At 63.2% G+C, this 17,298-nt stretch overlaps 1 protein-coding gene across 3 annotated transcripts in view; it reads left to right on the top strand.

Annotated features, from left to right (window-relative positions):
* Positions 1 to 17,298, top strand: part of TNRC18 (trinucleotide repeat containing 18) — an 83,117-nt gene extending 65,819 nt beyond the window's left edge. For all 3 annotated transcript variants that reach the window (XM_044232567.1, XM_044232566.1, XM_044232565.1), the window contains 12 exons: positions 1,276 to 1,706; positions 5,642 to 5,794; positions 6,143 to 6,284; positions 7,968 to 8,085; positions 8,456 to 8,531; positions 8,618 to 8,726; positions 10,824 to 10,940; positions 11,528 to 11,692; positions 12,081 to 13,396; positions 14,979 to 15,215; positions 15,327 to 15,401; positions 15,702 to 17,298. In XM_044232567.1, the coding sequence (XP_044088502.1) occupies positions 1,276 to 1,706; positions 5,642 to 5,794; positions 6,143 to 6,284; positions 7,968 to 8,085; positions 8,456 to 8,531; positions 8,618 to 8,726; positions 10,824 to 10,940; positions 11,528 to 11,692; positions 12,081 to 13,396; positions 14,979 to 15,215; positions 15,327 to 15,401; positions 15,702 to 15,908 (3,146 nt within the window). In that variant the 3' untranslated portion in view covers positions 15,909 to 17,298. The remainder of the gene's footprint in view (positions 1 to 1,275; positions 1,707 to 5,641; positions 5,795 to 6,142; positions 6,285 to 7,967; positions 8,086 to 8,455; positions 8,532 to 8,617; positions 8,727 to 10,823; positions 10,941 to 11,527; positions 11,693 to 12,080; positions 13,397 to 14,978; positions 15,216 to 15,326; positions 15,402 to 15,701) is intronic.

Here is a 17,298-nt window from a genome sequence, read left to right as displayed (position 1 = left end):
CCGCGCCCTAGGCGACGTCCCTGCAGTGTTGGATGGCGTCTAGGTTTTCCGATGGTGTTCTGTCGGAGGCAGACGTGAGGCAGGGCCTCATTCCGTTACACCCAACAGCACAAATCCAGCCTGCGTTTTATGGCCTGCACCCCTAATCAGCCATGAAAGCCCCCAGCTGCCTCCCTGTGCAGTGGGAAGTCTGTTAACAAAAGATTAATTAGTGGCATCGGTAAGCTTTGCCGGTGGCTCCCTCCCACGGAGTGTGTCCCCTCCCAGCCCAGCCCACTGCCCTGGCTGCCTCTGTTGGGTGATGGGGCTGGGCCTCCCAAAGGAGCCCTGGAGGGCAGGCTGCCAGCTGCCCCGGGGTCAGTAGGCCTGGGGTAGTGAAATTAGGGATCTGTTTCTGTGGGGCCGAGCAGGACAGGATAGACAGATCAGTGGGCTGTGTGCCTGTGGTGATTAAGTGTGGACAGAGGACTCCCCAGGGTGCCAAGTGGACCTTCTCAGATAGGAGGCTGCAGGTGTCCAAGTAGAGGCCCGGAGAGACATGGCGGTCCAGGGCCCAGCAGTAGCTCAGGTGCAGGTTTGAAGGGCTGGAGAACAGCGGGGCATCGGGAGAGGTTTGTGTGTAAAGGAGCCCAGCAGCAGCTCCAGGGCCTGGATTGAGCCCTGCCCCTTGTCTGTGGGAAGGGCTGAGCCTCAGGTGTGACAGGAGGGGGCCGGGCCCCAGGGCTGCACGAGTTCTGGCAGGGCCTCTCCTCTAAAAGGGAGTGGGTGCCAGGGACCTCCCATCTCTGAGAAGAGGCTCCAGGAAGCTGAGAGAGGCCCCGTGGGGCTCGGGGATTTCATGTGGGCTTTCCAGCTGCTTCCCTGCGGGCGTCAGGCCCTCTCTGGCCCGCCCTGGCTTCTGGGGTTCCCACGGGGCATATAGGAGGCAGAGGAGAAGCTCATGTGGGGCCAAGCAGGAATCTTCATGGTCCCTGATGATGTTCTTGTGGGGGTTGGGGGGGTGATGAGGAGGGAGCAGAGTCTGGGCAGCCACGGTGGGGGGAGGGGGCAGTTCGGGATAGCGGTGGGGCCAGCAGGGCCTGCCGCTCAGAGGCCTGTGGCCCCATGAGTCCTCCCCCTCCTCCTCCTCTGGGCCTCAGGTTCTGGAAATGAGAAGCCTCCCGTGCAGGAGGGTGCGACCGTGGCCTTCTGCTGGCAGCCAGGGTGTCTGGGTGGGTGGGAAGTGGGGGTGCCGGGAGCCCCTGTCCACAGCCGCTGCCCTCGTCCCGCATGCAGGCACGGAGTTTGAGTACACGGACTCGGAGAGCGAGGTCAAGGTGCGGAAGCGGTCGCCTACCGGGCTGCTGCGGCCCAAGAAGGGACTAGGGGAGCCCGGGCCCTCCCTGGCCTCCCCTGCGCCTAGCGCCCGGGGCCCTGGTCCCACCAGCCCCGACAAGGCCAAGCTGGCGGCAGAGAAGGGGCGCAAGACCCGCAAGCTGCGGGGCGCTAAGGAGCCGGGCTTTGAGGCGGGGCCCGAGGCCAGCGACGACGACCTGTGGACGCGGCGGCGGAGCGAGCGCATCTTCCTACACGACGCCTCGGCCGCCGCCCCAGCCCCCAGCAGCGCCGCCCCTGCTGCCACCAAGCCCAGCCGCTGCGGCAAGGGTGGCCCGCTGAGCCCCCGCAAGGACACCAGCCGTGCCAAGGACAGGAAGGACCCCAGGAAGGTAGGTGCTCCGTGCAGGGCCTGGGGGGTGGGGCGCGGCAGGAAGGGACCTGGCCTCACCCCTCCCTTACAGGGGCGGGCTCCCTCCCCTCCCGTCTCAGGGGAACACCCTCCTGTGGGAGCGAGGTGCAGGGACCCCAAAGGAGAGCACTGCCGAACCCCCCACCCCCACTGTGATAGGGAGGCACTCGGCGTGCTTCTCGAGCAAGGGCTCTGGTACGGGTGCCCGTCTCCGGGTTGGAATAAATGCCGTCACTCCAGTGAGGAGCTTGAACCATAGATCAGGGTCTCTGCGGTCACGGTCACGTGCTACATCGCTGATTGTGCCGCAGACAGAGTCTGACTCTGTCGATTCTCCTGTGGTGTGTGGCTCCCCCCGACCGCCCGCGGGATTCTTCTGAATTGTCTGCCTGGGCTCCCCAGCCGGAGGATGCTTGCTTTCTGAGCTCTCTAGGACAGGCGTACTGCTCCCGTCCTTGCGCAGGCTGTTAGGAAGCTCCTGGCCCGCTGTCTCCCCACCCCCGTTTGTGTGGTTGTGTTCAGGCCTAGCAGCCGGCAACTCGGCAGTGGCCTCTGACTCCGGCCTCCCCATCCCCAACCCCGATGGAGGGTGATCTCTCGGATAACGGTGACATTCTACAGGATGTCATGTTAAGGGATGAGACTCGGCACTGATTTCCTGTAACGGGCCCGTGAGGCAGGTGCAGTGTTCTTGGGTCCTTGGCGGTGATTGTGCTCACCTGTCTGTCCACGGCTGAAGCCCCGTTAGCCTTCCCCAGGCCTTGGAGGGAAGGTGCTGGATACTACAACATGCTCGTGGTGTTCTCACCAGATGGTCCGCCGTAGGGCTCAGGTGGCCTTTTCACCCCTTTACCACTTTGTACGTCCTTTACCAGCAAAGGGAAACTGCTGTCCGCTCACGACCCTTCTAGCACAGACTCCCTGGAGTTGGCGGAGGGCCGCGTCCCACAGTCTGCCCCTCAGCCCAGCCCCGCTTCTCACGCCCGTCCCAGGCTTCAGCTTGGCTCCGGGCTTCTGGCAGCAGCACTGGCCGTGTAGCGGGGGTTCTCTGGATCCGCGGCTCAGGGTCGATGATTCCCCAGAGTGATGCCCAGAGCCCGGGGGGCGCTTTCCTTACTGTGACGGTTGATCAGGAGGCATACAGTGCAGCCACAGATGGGAGAGAGGCCCGGGGCAGGGGAGGACGTGGTGCTTCCTGCCCTCTGCAGGTGCTCCCGACCCAGAAGCTCCCTGAACCCCTCACGTAGCGTTTATTTGGGGACTTCTTCACTTTGGCAGGATTATTAACTCAGTCTCTGGACCCTCTCCCCTATCCCCTCTCCCCTCTGCGGTGGATGTGGGGGGTATGGATTGAACTCAGAGTTCCTGGCTCCTCCACCTGGCTTGGTGTTGCTGGCAACTGGCACCCATCCCAAGGCTAGCGGGGGGCTAACCCGCAGTCTCGTCATCAGGACAAAAGGTGCTCCGATGATCCGGGATGTCCCAAGGGGCTTAGGAGCCCTGGATCAGGAGCCAGGGGGCAGAGACCAAGTATGTATTTCTTCCATTTTCGCGTATCATGAGACCCTGTGAAACAGGTTATGCGTATTAACTGGACTTCATAGGTGGCTTTGCTCCTTGCCAAGGTCGTGGCTGCTAATGATCACCCAGGCTGGAGCTTTGAATACCCCCTGGGCCACACTGGCCCCTGGGTCCTTGGCCAGGATGTGGCACCCTGTGTCGGGGAGGAGCGCAGGGGCTCACTGAGCCCAGCCTTCTGATGGCACAGTGAAGGCCTGGAACAGAGCAGGCGAGCTGTTGACCGAAAGAGGACGGAAATGCCTGTGGAACCCCCCCGGGACCAGCCAGTGCTCATAGTTTTGGGAGATACGCTTCCATATCCTTCTGAGACTTGTACATTGCTGTTTGCCGTCAGCCTTATTTTACCCTTCTTAAAAGCATTTTTATTTATTTATTTTGCGGGGGAGGGGCAGAGAGGGAATCCCAAGCAGACTCCCTGCTGAGCACAGAGCCCGATCTGGGGCTCGAACTCAGGACCCTGAGATTGCAACCTGAGCCCAAACCAAGAGTCGGATGGATGTTCAACTGACCGGTCACCCCGGCTCCCCGGGAGTTCTTTTCTTACTTAAAAAAAAGAAGGTTCGGGGTGCCTGGGTGGCTCAGGGGGTTAAGCACTGCCTTCGGCTCAGGTCATGATCTCAGGGTCCTGGGATCGAGTCCCGCATCGGGCTCTCTGCTCTGTAGGGAGCCTGCTTCCTCCTCTCTCTCTCTCTGCCTGCCTCTCTGCCTACTTGTAATCTCTCTCTGTCAAATAAATAAATAAAATCTTAAAAAAAAAAAGGTTCACAGGAAGGGGCTTTCTGGCCAGCGGGAAAGAAACCGTTGTCAGTGTTGTTGGATTAGAACTGTGGTGTGGAGTTCGCAGGAAAGGAAGGAAGTACAAGTCCACCCAGAGCCCGTCTTGCTGTCCCCTCCCTCCCACTGCCCCCGCACGCACAGCTGCAGAGACGGTCACCTTGGGGTGAGCTACTTACAACAGATGTTTGGGGGAAAAGTCAACAGAACCACATTAAAGACGGTCCTTCGACCCCCCAGGATGCCTTCCGATTTCAGAAATGTGAACAGGGTGAAGGCATGCATCCGAAACGAGAAAATGTAATTCTGTCTCGTCCCCCTGCAAGTGGGGAGCCACACCGAATACTTTCTGTCCCCGTACCGACATCTGCTCTGTCCCTTAGAATGCCATGTGCTGTGGCTGTCACTTGTCTATTGGGAAGCCATGACGTCTGCAGCGGTCTTTTTAGTATTCGCTCGGGATTCTCTCTTTATGTTTCTTCATTTCCCACATCCTCTGGTCCATGATCTTGGTTGGTGGTTTCAGGAATGTGTCTTTTAAAAAGCAAAAGGTGACCGCGCCCAATCCTGCCGCCTGCCCATCTCCCCGGGGTGGTGCAGACCCTTAGCCTGAGCTGGCTTCTAGCACCGAGTACCCCCACATTGTTCTTCCCGCTGCCACCGCTGGCCTAAAAGCTTGTAACTGGATCTGTGATGCGCCGGTGTTTCCCTAAGGTCCCGGGACAGCCGGGTGCTGGTGCTGAGGCCCGAAGCCGGTGGGTGTGCTCTTGGGGCTCTGAGACCGGTTTCCACGCCGTGGGCAGGGGCGTTGGGGGGCGGAGGGGCGGCCCATCCCGCTCCCCTATCCCTGGGGGGGGGGTTTGGAGTGTGTTGGACTTGGCTCTCCCCTCACTGCTGGGGTGCCCCAGAGGCAGTTGGAAGGGTTTTGCCTGCTCCTTCTGGCACGTGCCTATGGAACTCACCTGTATTGTCCTGTTTTTGTGGCATCCCTTGGAAGTGGAGACCCCTGTGCATCCATCGCTGCAGGGGGTTAAATGACCTGCACCCCGCCCCCCCCAACACACGCACACGCGCGCGCACACACACACACACACACACAGCTGCACATGAGCAGCGGCTGACGTGACGCAGTCTCCGTGTTTATCAGACAAACTTTGGGGAGGAGGAGTTGTAAGGCAGGACTTTTGGTAAATTCCCCTCTGTGTTTAAAAAAAGAAGAAGAACACCATGTGTGTGCAGATGTGTCTGCGTAGCCCGTGTGTTTACGTGGTTGTACGAGCTGGTGGAAGGTTCTGGAAGGATGCGCCAGGCAGCCACTGGTGATTCTAATTAGTGCTGTGGAGTGGATGGGCTGCACTGGAGAGGAAGTTACGCTTATATGCACTTGGGTACTTTTTTTTTTTCTTTTTACAGTAAGTAACTTATAGTAGTAATAAATCAATTAGGATTAAGAACAAACACACTTGTGGGAAGGAGGGGAGGTGTTTTGTTCCTCTCCCTGGAGGGTAAGTGGCGGGGGCGGGCGGCCTCTGATGGCACCTGTGATGCTTCCTCACCCAGAAGAAGAAGGGGAAGGAGGCTGGCTCAGGGGCTGCGCTGCCCCCACCCCGTGTTCCCGCCCTGCCCCCCGACGCCCGGGCTCCCCACACTGGCTCCCCGGCCGCTGCCAAGAGGAGCAAGGCCAAGGCCAAAGGGAAGGAGGTAAAGAAGGAGGTAAGGCCTGCTGTGCCGAAGAATGAGGTCCCCATGGGCCCCTGCAGACAGGGGTGAGCCCGGGTGTGCCCGGCCCCCGTGCCCTCCAGTCCCCGGCTGGGCTGTTCATCCTCAGACCCACAGTGTCTGAAGGTGCTGCGGCAGCATTTGTGGGCTCGACCATCCGACGTGTGGTCCCAGTTTGCCCTCCCTCGGGCCTGTGGGCTGAGGCCAGCTGGACCCCTGCTGCACCTGTGGCAGGTGTCCCTGCCGCCGGACGTGTGACCCTGGGTGTCTGGGGAGGGTCCTAAGCTGCAGGGCTTGGGATGGTGCGTCCTCAGGCACTGGCCTGCTGTGCTCTGTCCCCAGAATCGGGGGAAGGGGGGAGCCGTGAGCAAGCTGATGGAGAGCATGGCCGCCGAGGAGGACTTCGAACCCAACCAGGACTCCAGCTTCTCCGAGGACGAGCACCTGCCCCGCGGCGGGGCCGTGGAGCGGCCGCTAACTCCGGGTGAGTACCGCAAGGCCGTGGGGGCTCCAGCCGGCAGTGGGGGCCCCAGGAGGGAACCTGGGGAGATGGCGGGCTGGGGGCCTGGGGTTGAGTGGGGGCCTGGTGTCCATGGGGAACCGAGAGAGGCCAGCTGGACTCTGGTTTGGTGAGCTCACGGGCTGGGGGGGAGGCACGGGGTCGGGGGGCGCAGAGGCGGATGGCTGAGTCTCGCGGGCCACAGGGAGAGTGTGGTCTTTGCCCTGTGGAAACAAGGAGCTGTCAGTTTGTCTTAAGTCCGTGCGGCCGGAGCGGTTTGGAAAGTGCTTCCTGACTGCTTTGTCGCGGACGGATTTGGGGGGGTCCAGAGGGGGGACGGGGAGTCTGGGTGGGAGGCCCTGTGAGGATCCCGGTGAGCAGCGGTGGGCTGCAGCGCGGTGGGGCAGCACGGACGGAGGCGGGGTGGGATGAGGGAGACGGGGTGGGGTTGGGCACGTTGTGGGGCGGCGTGTGGACGGATGAGAAGGGGTGCGGACGGCTAGTGGTGGGGTGGGCGCGGAGGGAGCAGGGGCAGGTCCTGTGCCATGCTCTGCTGGCTGGAGTGTGGGGAGCCCGGAGGATGTCCCCGGGAAGCGACATTCGCCTGGCACGTGGCCCCCGGGGTCCGGGGCTCAGAGGATGTGAGTTGGGTGGGGCAGCTGGGAGCGAGAGGAGGAGCAGGGCTGTGGGCCTTCCGCCCAGCCGGGAGTCAGCTGTGGTGTGTGACAGCCTCTCAGTGGTGGACGGCGGGAGGTGTCCGCCCTCCCCTGTCTGCAGGCCGGCTGGGCTCGTTCCAGCAGCAGGAGGGCTCAAGGGACTGCTCGGCGCTATGGCTGTGCTGCCAGAGGCTCCCGAGGGCAAGTGGGAGCTCCTCCCTTGTGCCACTGGCCGGAGGAGTCACGTGGCCACGCTGGGCATGGAGGGGTGGGCAGTCCACGCGCCCACGGTGAGGCTGAGGCTGTGGCGTGCGTGCAGGTGGCGATGGCCAGGTGGGTGGGCCATTCTGTGTAGCCCGGTGACCTGTGTGGGCTTGCCTAACCTGGTCGCAGCCGGGTGGATCCAGGCTCAGGGTCCCACGGGGCAGGAGAGTGGGCCTGAGTGTCGGAAGCAGTGTGACCCAGCCTGGAGGAGGAAAACTGAGGCGCGTCTGGATTTGGGGTGCCAGGAGCAGGTGGCCTTCAAGCCGAAGGGCAGAGGCAGCTTCAGGATGAGGACAGGCTCAGAGGTGGTTCAAGGGGCCAGTGAGGGCTGACAGCCTTGCTGGCAAGTTTGGAGTTTGGCTTCTGCCGGGACCAGTTACATTCTCGGTGGAACGTCCTGGACGTTTGGCTGAAGGGGTAGCCAGCCCATCAGGGGTACAATGACCTGGAGCTTCTCGCCCAGGCCCCAGCAGCCGTGGTCTCTAGGGTAGAGGAGGGCCAGGACGAGCAGGCTGTCACGCCTGGTTCCTCCCTGCTTGGAAGCTTTCCAGAGGCCTGGGTCAGGACAGGAAAGGCTGTTCATGGCTCCGCCGTGTGTCCCCGCACAAGGCCTGTCTGGCACAGGGGTGGGCACACATGTGTACACACACAGCCTGCAGGGGTGGGGGAAGGGGAGCTTGGGGCAGGGAGAGTGGGTCTCTGGCTGCCCCCTGGCTCCAGCCCTGCCTCGCCACTGCCCCCTCTGCAGCCCCGCGCTCCTGCATCATCGACAAGGACGAGCTGAAGGACGGCCTGCGTGTGCTCATCCCCATGGACGACAAGCTGCTGTACGCGGGGCACGTGCAGACGGTGCACTCTCCTGACATGTGAGTGGGGCCCCCGGGGGGCTGCATGGGTCGCGGCGCTGGGCTCAGGGCCTGAGGACCCTCTGCTGGTCCCATGTCCAGGGTGCCAGGCCCCTGGGGGCAGGCGGCTTTGCTTCTCGGACCTGGGTGAACGGCCCCGGAAGCCCCCGGGATGTGCCGGCCTCTCTTGAACCCGGAACCCCTTTCCACCCAGGGGAGGAAACAGACCCAGGAGGGGAAAGACTTGCCCTAGGTTTATACAGGGTGTCTACAGCCCCCCAGGCTCCAGTGTCCCACCTGGGAGGTCTGGGAGGCAGAGCTCGCTCTTGGGGGCGGGCAGGAGGGTCCACGGGGTCCGTCCTATCAGCGCGCCCGTGCTGTGGCCTTGCAGATACCGTGTGGTGGTGGAGGGTGAACGTGGGAACCGGCCCCACATCTACTGTTTGGAGCAGCTGCTGCAGGAGGCGGTGAGGGCCGGGCTGGCGGCCGGCGGGGTGGGTGGGGGCCGGGGCCATTCCTGGTCGACCCGGTGCTCAGTCCCTGGTTTTTCCAGATCAACGATGTGAGGCCGGCCTCCACCCGCTTCCTGCCGCAGGGGACCAGGATCGCGGCCTACTGGAGCCAGCAGTACCGCTGCCTGTACCCGGGCACCGTGGTCCGAGGTGGGTCCCCCGGCGTCTTCCCGGTGTCCCCCGTTCCCCCATTCGGTCGGGCCCCAACCCCAGTGGGCACAGATGCAAGTGACTTACAAGGCCTCTGGGCTGGCCACAGCCTCAGGCCCTTGGGCCCTCTGGCTTCACATCAGCCCCTCGGGGGTCCTGCCATTGGGGGAGCCCTCTCGATCCCTGATCCCCATTTAAGTCCTGGGATGGAGCTCGGGTCACACGGGTGTCGCTGACTGTCACGGGTCTCACCCCGAACACTGAGGAGCGACATTAGCTTTCTGATTCCACATGTGGACTAAGAGGGGATGGTGGCCCCCCCGACAGTTGGGGTGCTGTTAGCAGAGTAAGAGATCTGGGAGCTCGACCGATGAAAGTAATAGGAGCTGGAACGGCACCCCCCGTAGCCATTGCAGACCCCACACTTCGGGAGACGGGGGTGTGGATGTCCATTACCTTACAAACATACTACCCCTGACCCGCTGCCCAGGACAGGACAGCCCGCGGCCATCTGGCTTCCGTGTAGACACGGGATGGTGTGGGGGTGCTGGGCAGGAGGTCTCAGTGGTCACGGTTCATCGTGATTCAGGTCCCCCGGAGTTTTCTGTGCCCCGGGCCACGGTGGGGTCACTCTAGGGACTCCCCAGTCATCCCTCTGAGAATTGGATTTCTCCTGGAGAGTCTTCTGCGTAGCTTTCTGAGAAAGCCTGTGGGAGGTAAATCCTTCCACTAGGTGGGCGCCTGATTGCCGTTCCAGTCTGTGCTTAGATACATGGTTGAGCTGGGCATCAGGCCTGGGTTGGAAATGATTTTCTGCCCCCGCCTCAGGGGCACCAGGCCATCGTCACCCGGCTTCCGATGTCTGAGAAGTTCAACGCCGTGATTACTGCCAGGGCTTTGTAGGAGGCTTGCTTTTGCTCCCTGGAAACTGTTAGGATGTTGTCATTATTCCTGGAGCTGGAAGAGAGAGAGAGAGAGAGTGTGTGTGTGTGTGTGTGTGTCTGTGTGTATGCATTGCTGGGGACTTGGGGGCGGAGGGCTCCGTGAAGCAGATGTCCTCTGTCCCCAGCCGCCTGCACTGCCCCTGTGAGCCGGTCCCTGGGACGTGCACTCCCGAGCTGGGCCGCTGGTGGCACTTCTGGCTTTTTCTTCTTGGTTGTCTGCTCCTTCGCCTTCCCCGGGGAGGACCCTCCGCTAACCGCGCTGTTCTGGCCCTTCCGTTCTCTTGAGTTTCTGAAACTCCTGCTGTCATGGGAGAAATTCCCAAGAGATTTTTATTTTCTGAATCAATCCTTCCCTCTCCTCTCCTCTCTCCTCCTTTTCTTTCCTTTTTGAACGTTTGTGTCCTGTCTTCATGGGTTTTTTTAAAAAAATTATTTTGTTTCATATCTTGTTGCTTATATCCGTGTTACTGTTTTTTTAAACTTCCCCGAGAATCTGCGGTTTCCCTGTGGGGCTTCTCCAGCTCCCTTGTCTCCTGAGTCCCCCTTCCTCCCTCGCGGGGGCTCCTGTGCTCGCTCTTTGGCCTCCCCTTTGATCTCTCTGGTCCGCATCTGCCTCTCCTGGGAGCCTGTCCTTTTGGCCCTGCTGGTCCCTAGGAAGCAGATCTGAAACTGTGTGTGTGGACAGACCTGTGTTGTGGGGACCTCAGGTCTCAGCAGCCGGGGTGCATCAGCTGCAGGCCCTGTCCTTGGGGTCTGGCGGGGCGTTTGCATGTGGGAGCGGCTCTCCTGTGCCCTAGGCGTACACTCTTAGCCTGTCTGGTGTTGTGGTCCCCCGACCCCTGGCCACGCTCCCAGCTGCCGCCAGCCCCTTGCCCGCTCCCCTCTGGCCCTTAGGCTGCCTGCCCTTGCCTCACCCCCTGTTGCTCAGGGGAGGCTCTTGGGGGAGAGTCTTGAGAGCGAGTCAGGACACCGGAATGGGAGTGCTGGTGCTCCTGCTGGGACCACGTGCCCTGGAGCTCACATTCTGCACCACTGTATACCTGTACTCGCACAGGTCAAGCCCAGGGCTGCTTACTGGCTGGTGTCTGCTCCCCTTGTGCCCCTCAGAGAGCAGGGTCCATGGGCCTCCCTCACTCTGCCCCTCTGCCAACAGGCTTGCTCGGCCTCGAGGATGACGGGGATTTGATCACCGTGGAGTTTGATGATGGGGACACGGGGAGGATCCCCCTCTCCCACATCCGTCTCCTGCCTCCCGACTATAAGATCCAGTGTGAGTGCTGGCTCTGCTGCTCAGGGATGGGGTGGGGGTGACCCTCACGTCCACACCTGGCTCCCCGCTGAGCCCGACTCTGGGCTCTGGCCACGTTCGGACCATTCACACCCCTGGGGTAGCCGTGGCAGGAGCCGTGGGTCGGGCTCCCCAAGTTGGCATCAGGAAGGGGCTCCTCGGGCTCCCCAGACCAGTCACTGGTACCGGATGTCCCATGCTCCCGGTGTCTACGAGAGCATGGAAGAAGCCCTATGTGTCATACGAAGCTTGGGTCCCCTGGCCGGGCTGCTCACTGACTTCTAGGGCTCAGTGGTTTTGAGCTTCCTCCGTGTTTTTTGAGGGGGCGGTCTTGGCTCATCTGCACCCACGCTGTTCATTTGAGGAGCCCCATGGAGCTTTCTGTGCTTGCAGACACCTGACTGCACCCCTGCAGACAGGGCCGCTCTCCCCAGCTGTGCAGCCCCTGCAGGCAGGCCACGTGGGGTCAGCCAAGGGGTCGTCCAGCCCCTGTCCCCCACGACAGGCAACACTTGGGTGGCCAGGAGAGCAGAGACCTGGGCCTGAGCCCCCGTCTGTGTGCCCTGCAGGTGCGGAGCCCTCCCCAGCTCTCCTGGTGCCAAGTGCCAAGCGCCGCAGCCGGAAGACCAGCAAAGACACTGGGGACAGCAAAGATGGCGGCACCCTGGGGACGGAGGAGCCCGGTGCCAAGGCACGAGGACGTGGGCGGAAACCCAGCACCAAAGCCAAGAGTGGTATGTCGGCCCCAGCTCGGACTTGGCCGAGGCCCAGGGGCAGGTGTGGGAGTTGGGGGGCACAGGCCACATGCCTCTGTGGGGACTTGGTCTCGGGGGTACTTGGACCGTGTGACAGATTGGGAGACCGAGGCCCTGGGAGGCACGTTGGTCTGTTGGGGGCAGAGTGGAGGTTCAGTCAGGTGGTTCACTCCAGCATCCGGGGACAAGGCTTGGAGCCGAGACCGCTGGGGACCACATTGGGGTCACCACCGATAGGATGACAGTGACTACGGAGCCCAGACTGGGCGCTGCTCGGGGCGCGCAGGGCCGGGCTTGGAACAGGGCTTTCTGGTTCGGGAAGCCCCTGGCCCCGGCCTCACAGAAGCTTTTTTCTTCTCTCTTCTAGATAGAGCTGCCATCCTGGAGGAGGGGGCCCCAACAGAGGAGGTCCCCAGTACCCCATTGGCCCTGGAGCCCATCAGCACCCCGAGTTCCAAGAAGAGCCCCCCAGAATCTGCGGACAAGCGGGCCAAAGCCCCCAAGGCCCGCCCAGCGCCCCCCCAGCCCAGCCCGGCACCGTCCACCTTCACCAGCTGTCCGGCTCCCGAGCCCTTCGGGGAGCTGCCGGCCCCCACCACGGTCCTGGCCCCCGCGCCCCTCGTCGCCATGCCCATCACCATGCCCGCCACCCGGCCCAAGCCCAAGAAAGCGCGGGCTGCTGACGAGGCGGCCCCCAAGGGCCCCCGGAGGCCCGGGGAGGAGGCCGAGCTGCTTGTCAAGCTGGACCACGAGGGCGTGACGTCGCCCAAAAGCAAGAAGGCCAAAGAGGCCCTGCTGCTGCGAGAGGACCCGGGGGCGGGGGCCTGGCAGGAGCCCAAGGGCCTCCTGACCCTGGGCGGCTACCCCTCGGCCGCGGGCGGCGGCGAGCCCAAGGCTGCCCGGCCCAAGGCCGCGGACGGCGAGCTGGCCCAGGAGCCCGGGGCCGGGCTGGAGTTCGAGAGCTCGGGCCACCCCAAGAGCCCGGACAAGGGCCAGGCGGAGCAGGACGGGGCTGAGGAGTCGGAGAGCGGCAGCAGCAGCGACAGCGGCGGCAGCAGCAGCAGCAGCAGCTCCGAGACCGAGGGGGAGGAGGAGGCCCAGGGCGGCGGCGGTCGGAACTGCAGCGCCTCCAGCTCCCGGGCGTCCTCGTCCTCGTCCTCCTCGTCCTCGTCCTCCTCGTCCTCGTCGTCCTCGTCCTCGTCCTCGTCGTCCTCGTCCTCGTCGTCATCTTCGTCCTCGTCCTCGTCCTCGTCGTCGTCCTCGTCCTCGTCCTCCTCGTCCTCGTCTTCGTCGTCGTCCTCGTCCACCACCGACGACTCTTCCTGCAGCTCCGACGACGAGGCGGCGCCCGCCCCCGCGGCCGGCCCGTCCGCCGCCCCGGCTCTCCCCAGCAAGACGCCCAAGCCGGCGGGCAAGGGGCGCTCCTCGGCCCACTCCCCGGGCAAGAAGGCGCCGGCGCCCCCGCCCCAGGCGCCCCCGCCCCCGCCCCCGCAGCCCCTGCCCGCCAAGGCTCAGGCCGGGGCGGGGGCCAAGAGCCGACCCAAGAAAAGGGAGGGCGTCCACCTCCCGACCACCAAGGAGCTGGCCAAGCGGCAGCGGCTGCCGTCCGTGGAGAACCGGCCCAAGATCGCCGCCTTCCTGCCTGCCCGGCAGCTCTGGAAGTGGTTCGGCAAGCCCACCCAGGTACCTGAGGGCCGGGGGCGGGGCGGGGGGCGTGTCTGCCGCCGTGTGCCCCTCCCCCCATCTCCTCCTGTCCGCTGAGACCCGGGGCGGGGCGGTTGGGTTGGGATGAGCTGTGCCAGGCGATCCCACATTGTGCTGGTGGCCCCCCGGGGCTGGTGTCCAAAGCCACGTCCTCCCCACCCACCCCCAGCAGTGCTGCGTGTGATGTGGGGCCCAGACCTGCCCCTCTGCAGAACGCAGGCCAGGAAGCAGGCAGGGATGGGCGCCCAGGGCGGACATCCAGGCACCATGCAGAGGGGCTCTCAGAACCCCACAGACTCTCGGTGTGGGCTTCGTGCTTAGCTGTCCTCGGGGGGGCGGGGGGGGCATGTGACCCCAGCAGGAGGCGCAGCTTTCGTTGTGGGGGCTGGGTCGGGTGCCCGCCCACCTGTGATTGAAGGGAGCAGGTGCTGGCTGCCCAGGTCTAGGGTCACTTGGCCGCCCTTGTCGTAGATGCCCACCCCCACCCCCGGGGGGAGCCTAGTGGCCGGAGGAGGGAGGGAGTGGCCACCGGTGGCGGGAAGCCTGGTGGCTGTCAGAGACAGGTTGGTGTGGGAACCGTAGCCGCCCCCTTCAGCTCGAATTTATTTTCAGCCTTGTGCTGAGAAGAACTTCAGCGGGGTTGAGGACCTATATAGGGTTCAGTGACAAGGGCATTGAGAAAGTCTGTCCCCACTGGGGTCCAGGGAATTAAAAGTAGGAAAAGAGGATGCCGCAGCAGGTTGGAAATGAGCGTGTAGGTCTCCCCTGTGCAGGCAAACTGGCCGAGTCCCCCGGCTGAGGGAGTTCAGATCTGAGTTTGGGATCGCGCTGCTTCCGTGGGGGGGGCTTAGCTTTGCTGAAGTCCGATCCGTGGGGGGATGGTTGCCCCAGAGCTACTTGGGCCTGTGGTGGGTTTTGGCGTTTTGGTGTGTTCCGTCTTTGGACCCGCATGTCCGTCTCTGTGCCAGTCTATAAACTTGTTTGTTGAGTGACTAAGAAAAACCCAGCACGCTCTGGAGGCCTGGCTGATGTGTGCTTTGTGCTGGATCATGCAGGCCTGGGGCTGACCTTAGTCAGGAATGTCCCCGGGGGGTGGATGTGGTCCAGGACAGCACCCGATCAGGCCACCTGGGCGGCCGACTCCCAGCCCCACGCTGCCTGCAGGGGTGTAAGAACGGGGCTGTGTAGGCGGTGACCTGAAGGCGGTCACAGGGAGCACAGTGTGATCACTGGGGGGGTGGGATGCTGCTGGAGCTGGAAGCCTGCCCTGTCCCCTTGATGGGGCTCACTGTCCTTCTCTGGGCACGGCTGCACGAGCCTCCTGGACAGTGGGCGCAGGGTCTGCGGGCCCTCCCAGGCGCCTGTGCCAGTACCGCCCCAGAACAGGGAACAGAAGCCCCTCCTAGCGGCGCGTTGACCGTGTCAGGTGCTCCGTGTGCGGAGGGGTGAGGAAGGCTCCCCAGCTAGCGCGAGCAGGGGGTCGGCTCCCTCCCAGGACGCCCCGAGCTCAGGGACGGGGGCGGGCCGGCCGGGTCCCCCTGACCCACAGCGTGTCCCGCAGCGCCGCGGCATGAAGGGCAAGGCTCGCAAGCTCTTCTACAAGGCCATCGTGCGTGGCAAGGAGATGATCCGCATCGGGGACTGCGCCGTGTTCCTGTCCGCCGGCCGCCCCAACCTACCGTACATCGGCCGCATCCAGAGCATGTGGGAGTCGTGGGGCAGCAACATGGTGGTCCGCGTCAAGTGGTTCTACCACCCTGAGGAGACCAGCCCGGGCAAGCGCCTCCACGAGGGCCAGGTGAGGCAGGGGGGGCCGAGCAGCCCAGAGGTGGGGGCCGGGGGTCTGGGCTCCGGGGTCGGGCAGGGCTGCGCAGCGCTCACAGCCTCCCTCTGTCCGTCCCACACGCAGCACTGGGACCAGAAGTCCGGCCGCAGCCTCCCTGCCGCCCTGCGGGCCTCCAGCCAGAGGAAGGACTTCATGGAGGTAGGGACTCGGGGTGGAGGCCAGGCCCCGCAGGCTCTCCGCACCCAGCATGGACGGGGTGCGTCCGGGCCCCCAGCCCCAGCCCCGTGTCTGGCTTGGTGCTGTCGCTGTGCTGTCTCCCTGCACTTTGGGGCCCTTAGGCCTTCGGGCCTTTGTGTTGGTCTGTGTGTCTGTCGTATCTGTCTTGTGCTCTGTGTTTGAGCGCTGGCCTCGGCCTCTCTGGGGTGGGGCGGAGGGGTCTTGCTCTGTCTCTGCCCTCAGGGGCCCCCCAGCCCTGACGCCCGCCCGCCGTGCCCGCAGCGCGCCCTCTACCAGTCCTCCCACGTGGACGAGAACGACGTGCAGACCGTGTCGCACAAGTGCCTGGTGGTGGGCCTGGAGCAGTACGAGCAGATGCTCAAGACGAAGAAGTACCAGGACAGCGAGGGTCTGTACTACCTCGCGGGCACCTACGAGCCCACCACGGGCATGATCTTCTCCACCGACGGCGTGCCCGTGCTCTGCTGAGCGCCCCACGCCCTGCCGGCTGCCTCGCGCCCCAAGCGCCGACGGGGGCCCCTCACCATCACTGCCACGTCTCGGGGACCACGCGCGTTGGTTGTGTGCATGCAAGTGTGCCCTCGGACGGCCCGGCGTACGTGAGTGTGTACATGTGTGTGCCTGTATGCATGCACGTGCGTGCACGCGTGTGCACACGTCCCCAGCTCCCCCCACCCCCAGGCGCCCCTCCCGCCGGGGCTCCTCTCTGCTATCAGGGTATGGCTCTGCTGGGCCCTGGGCTGGGGCCGCCCCTCCCAGCACCTTGTAAGCACTTGGCCGGGTGGGGCCCCCAGGACTTAGGCCCCAAGCGCCTCCAGGCTGAAGCCAAGGCCCACGCAGGGATGCAGCGGGAAGGGGGTTTCCGAGGAACCAAACTGACACTCGCTCTGGGGTTCCTGCTGCTTGAGGGCCCTCCCCGGGGCTCTTAGGGCCCAGCCCCCCTCAGCACGGAGCTGTACCCCAAGCCTCCAGCCGTGAGATGGCGTGGGGGGGCCAGATGCCTGCCCTCTCACCGGCCAGGCCAGGGCTGCTCGGGGCTCCGGCCAGGGGCCCGGCCTCTGCCCTCTCAGGATGGCCTGGACTCCGGCGCAAGAGCCAGGTGCCAGGTTGGGGGAGGCTGCTCACCCTGAGGCCAGGGGGAGTCCCACTCCTCCCGGCCTGGTCCCGTACACTACACACAACCCCAATGGTGCTGAAGCCCCGGCCCCGGCCGCCTGGAGGGAGCGGCAGCTCTCTAACCTGTACAGTTCTATTGTACCAAGACAAGAGACTCTCCCCGCCCCTGTATCATACGCCTTTAAATGGAGTCAACTTTTTAATTATATATATAAAGATAAATATATATAAATATATATAAATATAAACTTTTTAAAACTGTGAAAAAATAGCTATGAAATTATAAAAAAAGCGAACACATTCTGACGTGCAGAATATTATTTTTTGTTTCATATTAGATTGTGAGTGTCTAGCACCCAGCTTCACGGGCCTCCTTTGTCCTGAGCACACCCACCCCCCCACCCGGCCCAGGTGTACTGTACTCGTCCCCGGAACAGAGAAGCAGTTAGGGAGAGCAGAGGCGGAGGGAGGGACAGGGGGCCGGCCGGGCGCAGCGGCCCTGCTCCCCCCGCTTGGCCCCGAGAGCACTTACCAGCCCCTGCGCCTTCCAGGGGGACGGGAGGCCTCGTCCAGACAATCTTAAGGGAAGGAAAAGCCAGACTTCGGTTTTGTTTTTTGGGGGACTGTTTTCCTTTTTTTTTTTTTTTTTTTTTTAAGTTTCTTTTGGAATTTTGTTGGCGAATTCTGTGTGATCTTTTTCATAAAAAAAGAAAACAAAAGAGAAAAAGCTATAATCGGAGAA

Source organism: Neovison vison, chromosome 14 (assembly GCF_020171115.1).
Source record: "Neovison vison isolate M4711 chromosome 14, ASM_NN_V1, whole genome shotgun sequence".
Classification (NCBI taxonomy): Eukaryota; Metazoa; Chordata; class Mammalia; order Carnivora; family Mustelidae; genus Neogale; species Neogale vison.
The sequence above is the reverse complement of the archived record's forward strand: the minus strand, read 5'-3'. Positions and strand labels throughout refer to the sequence as shown.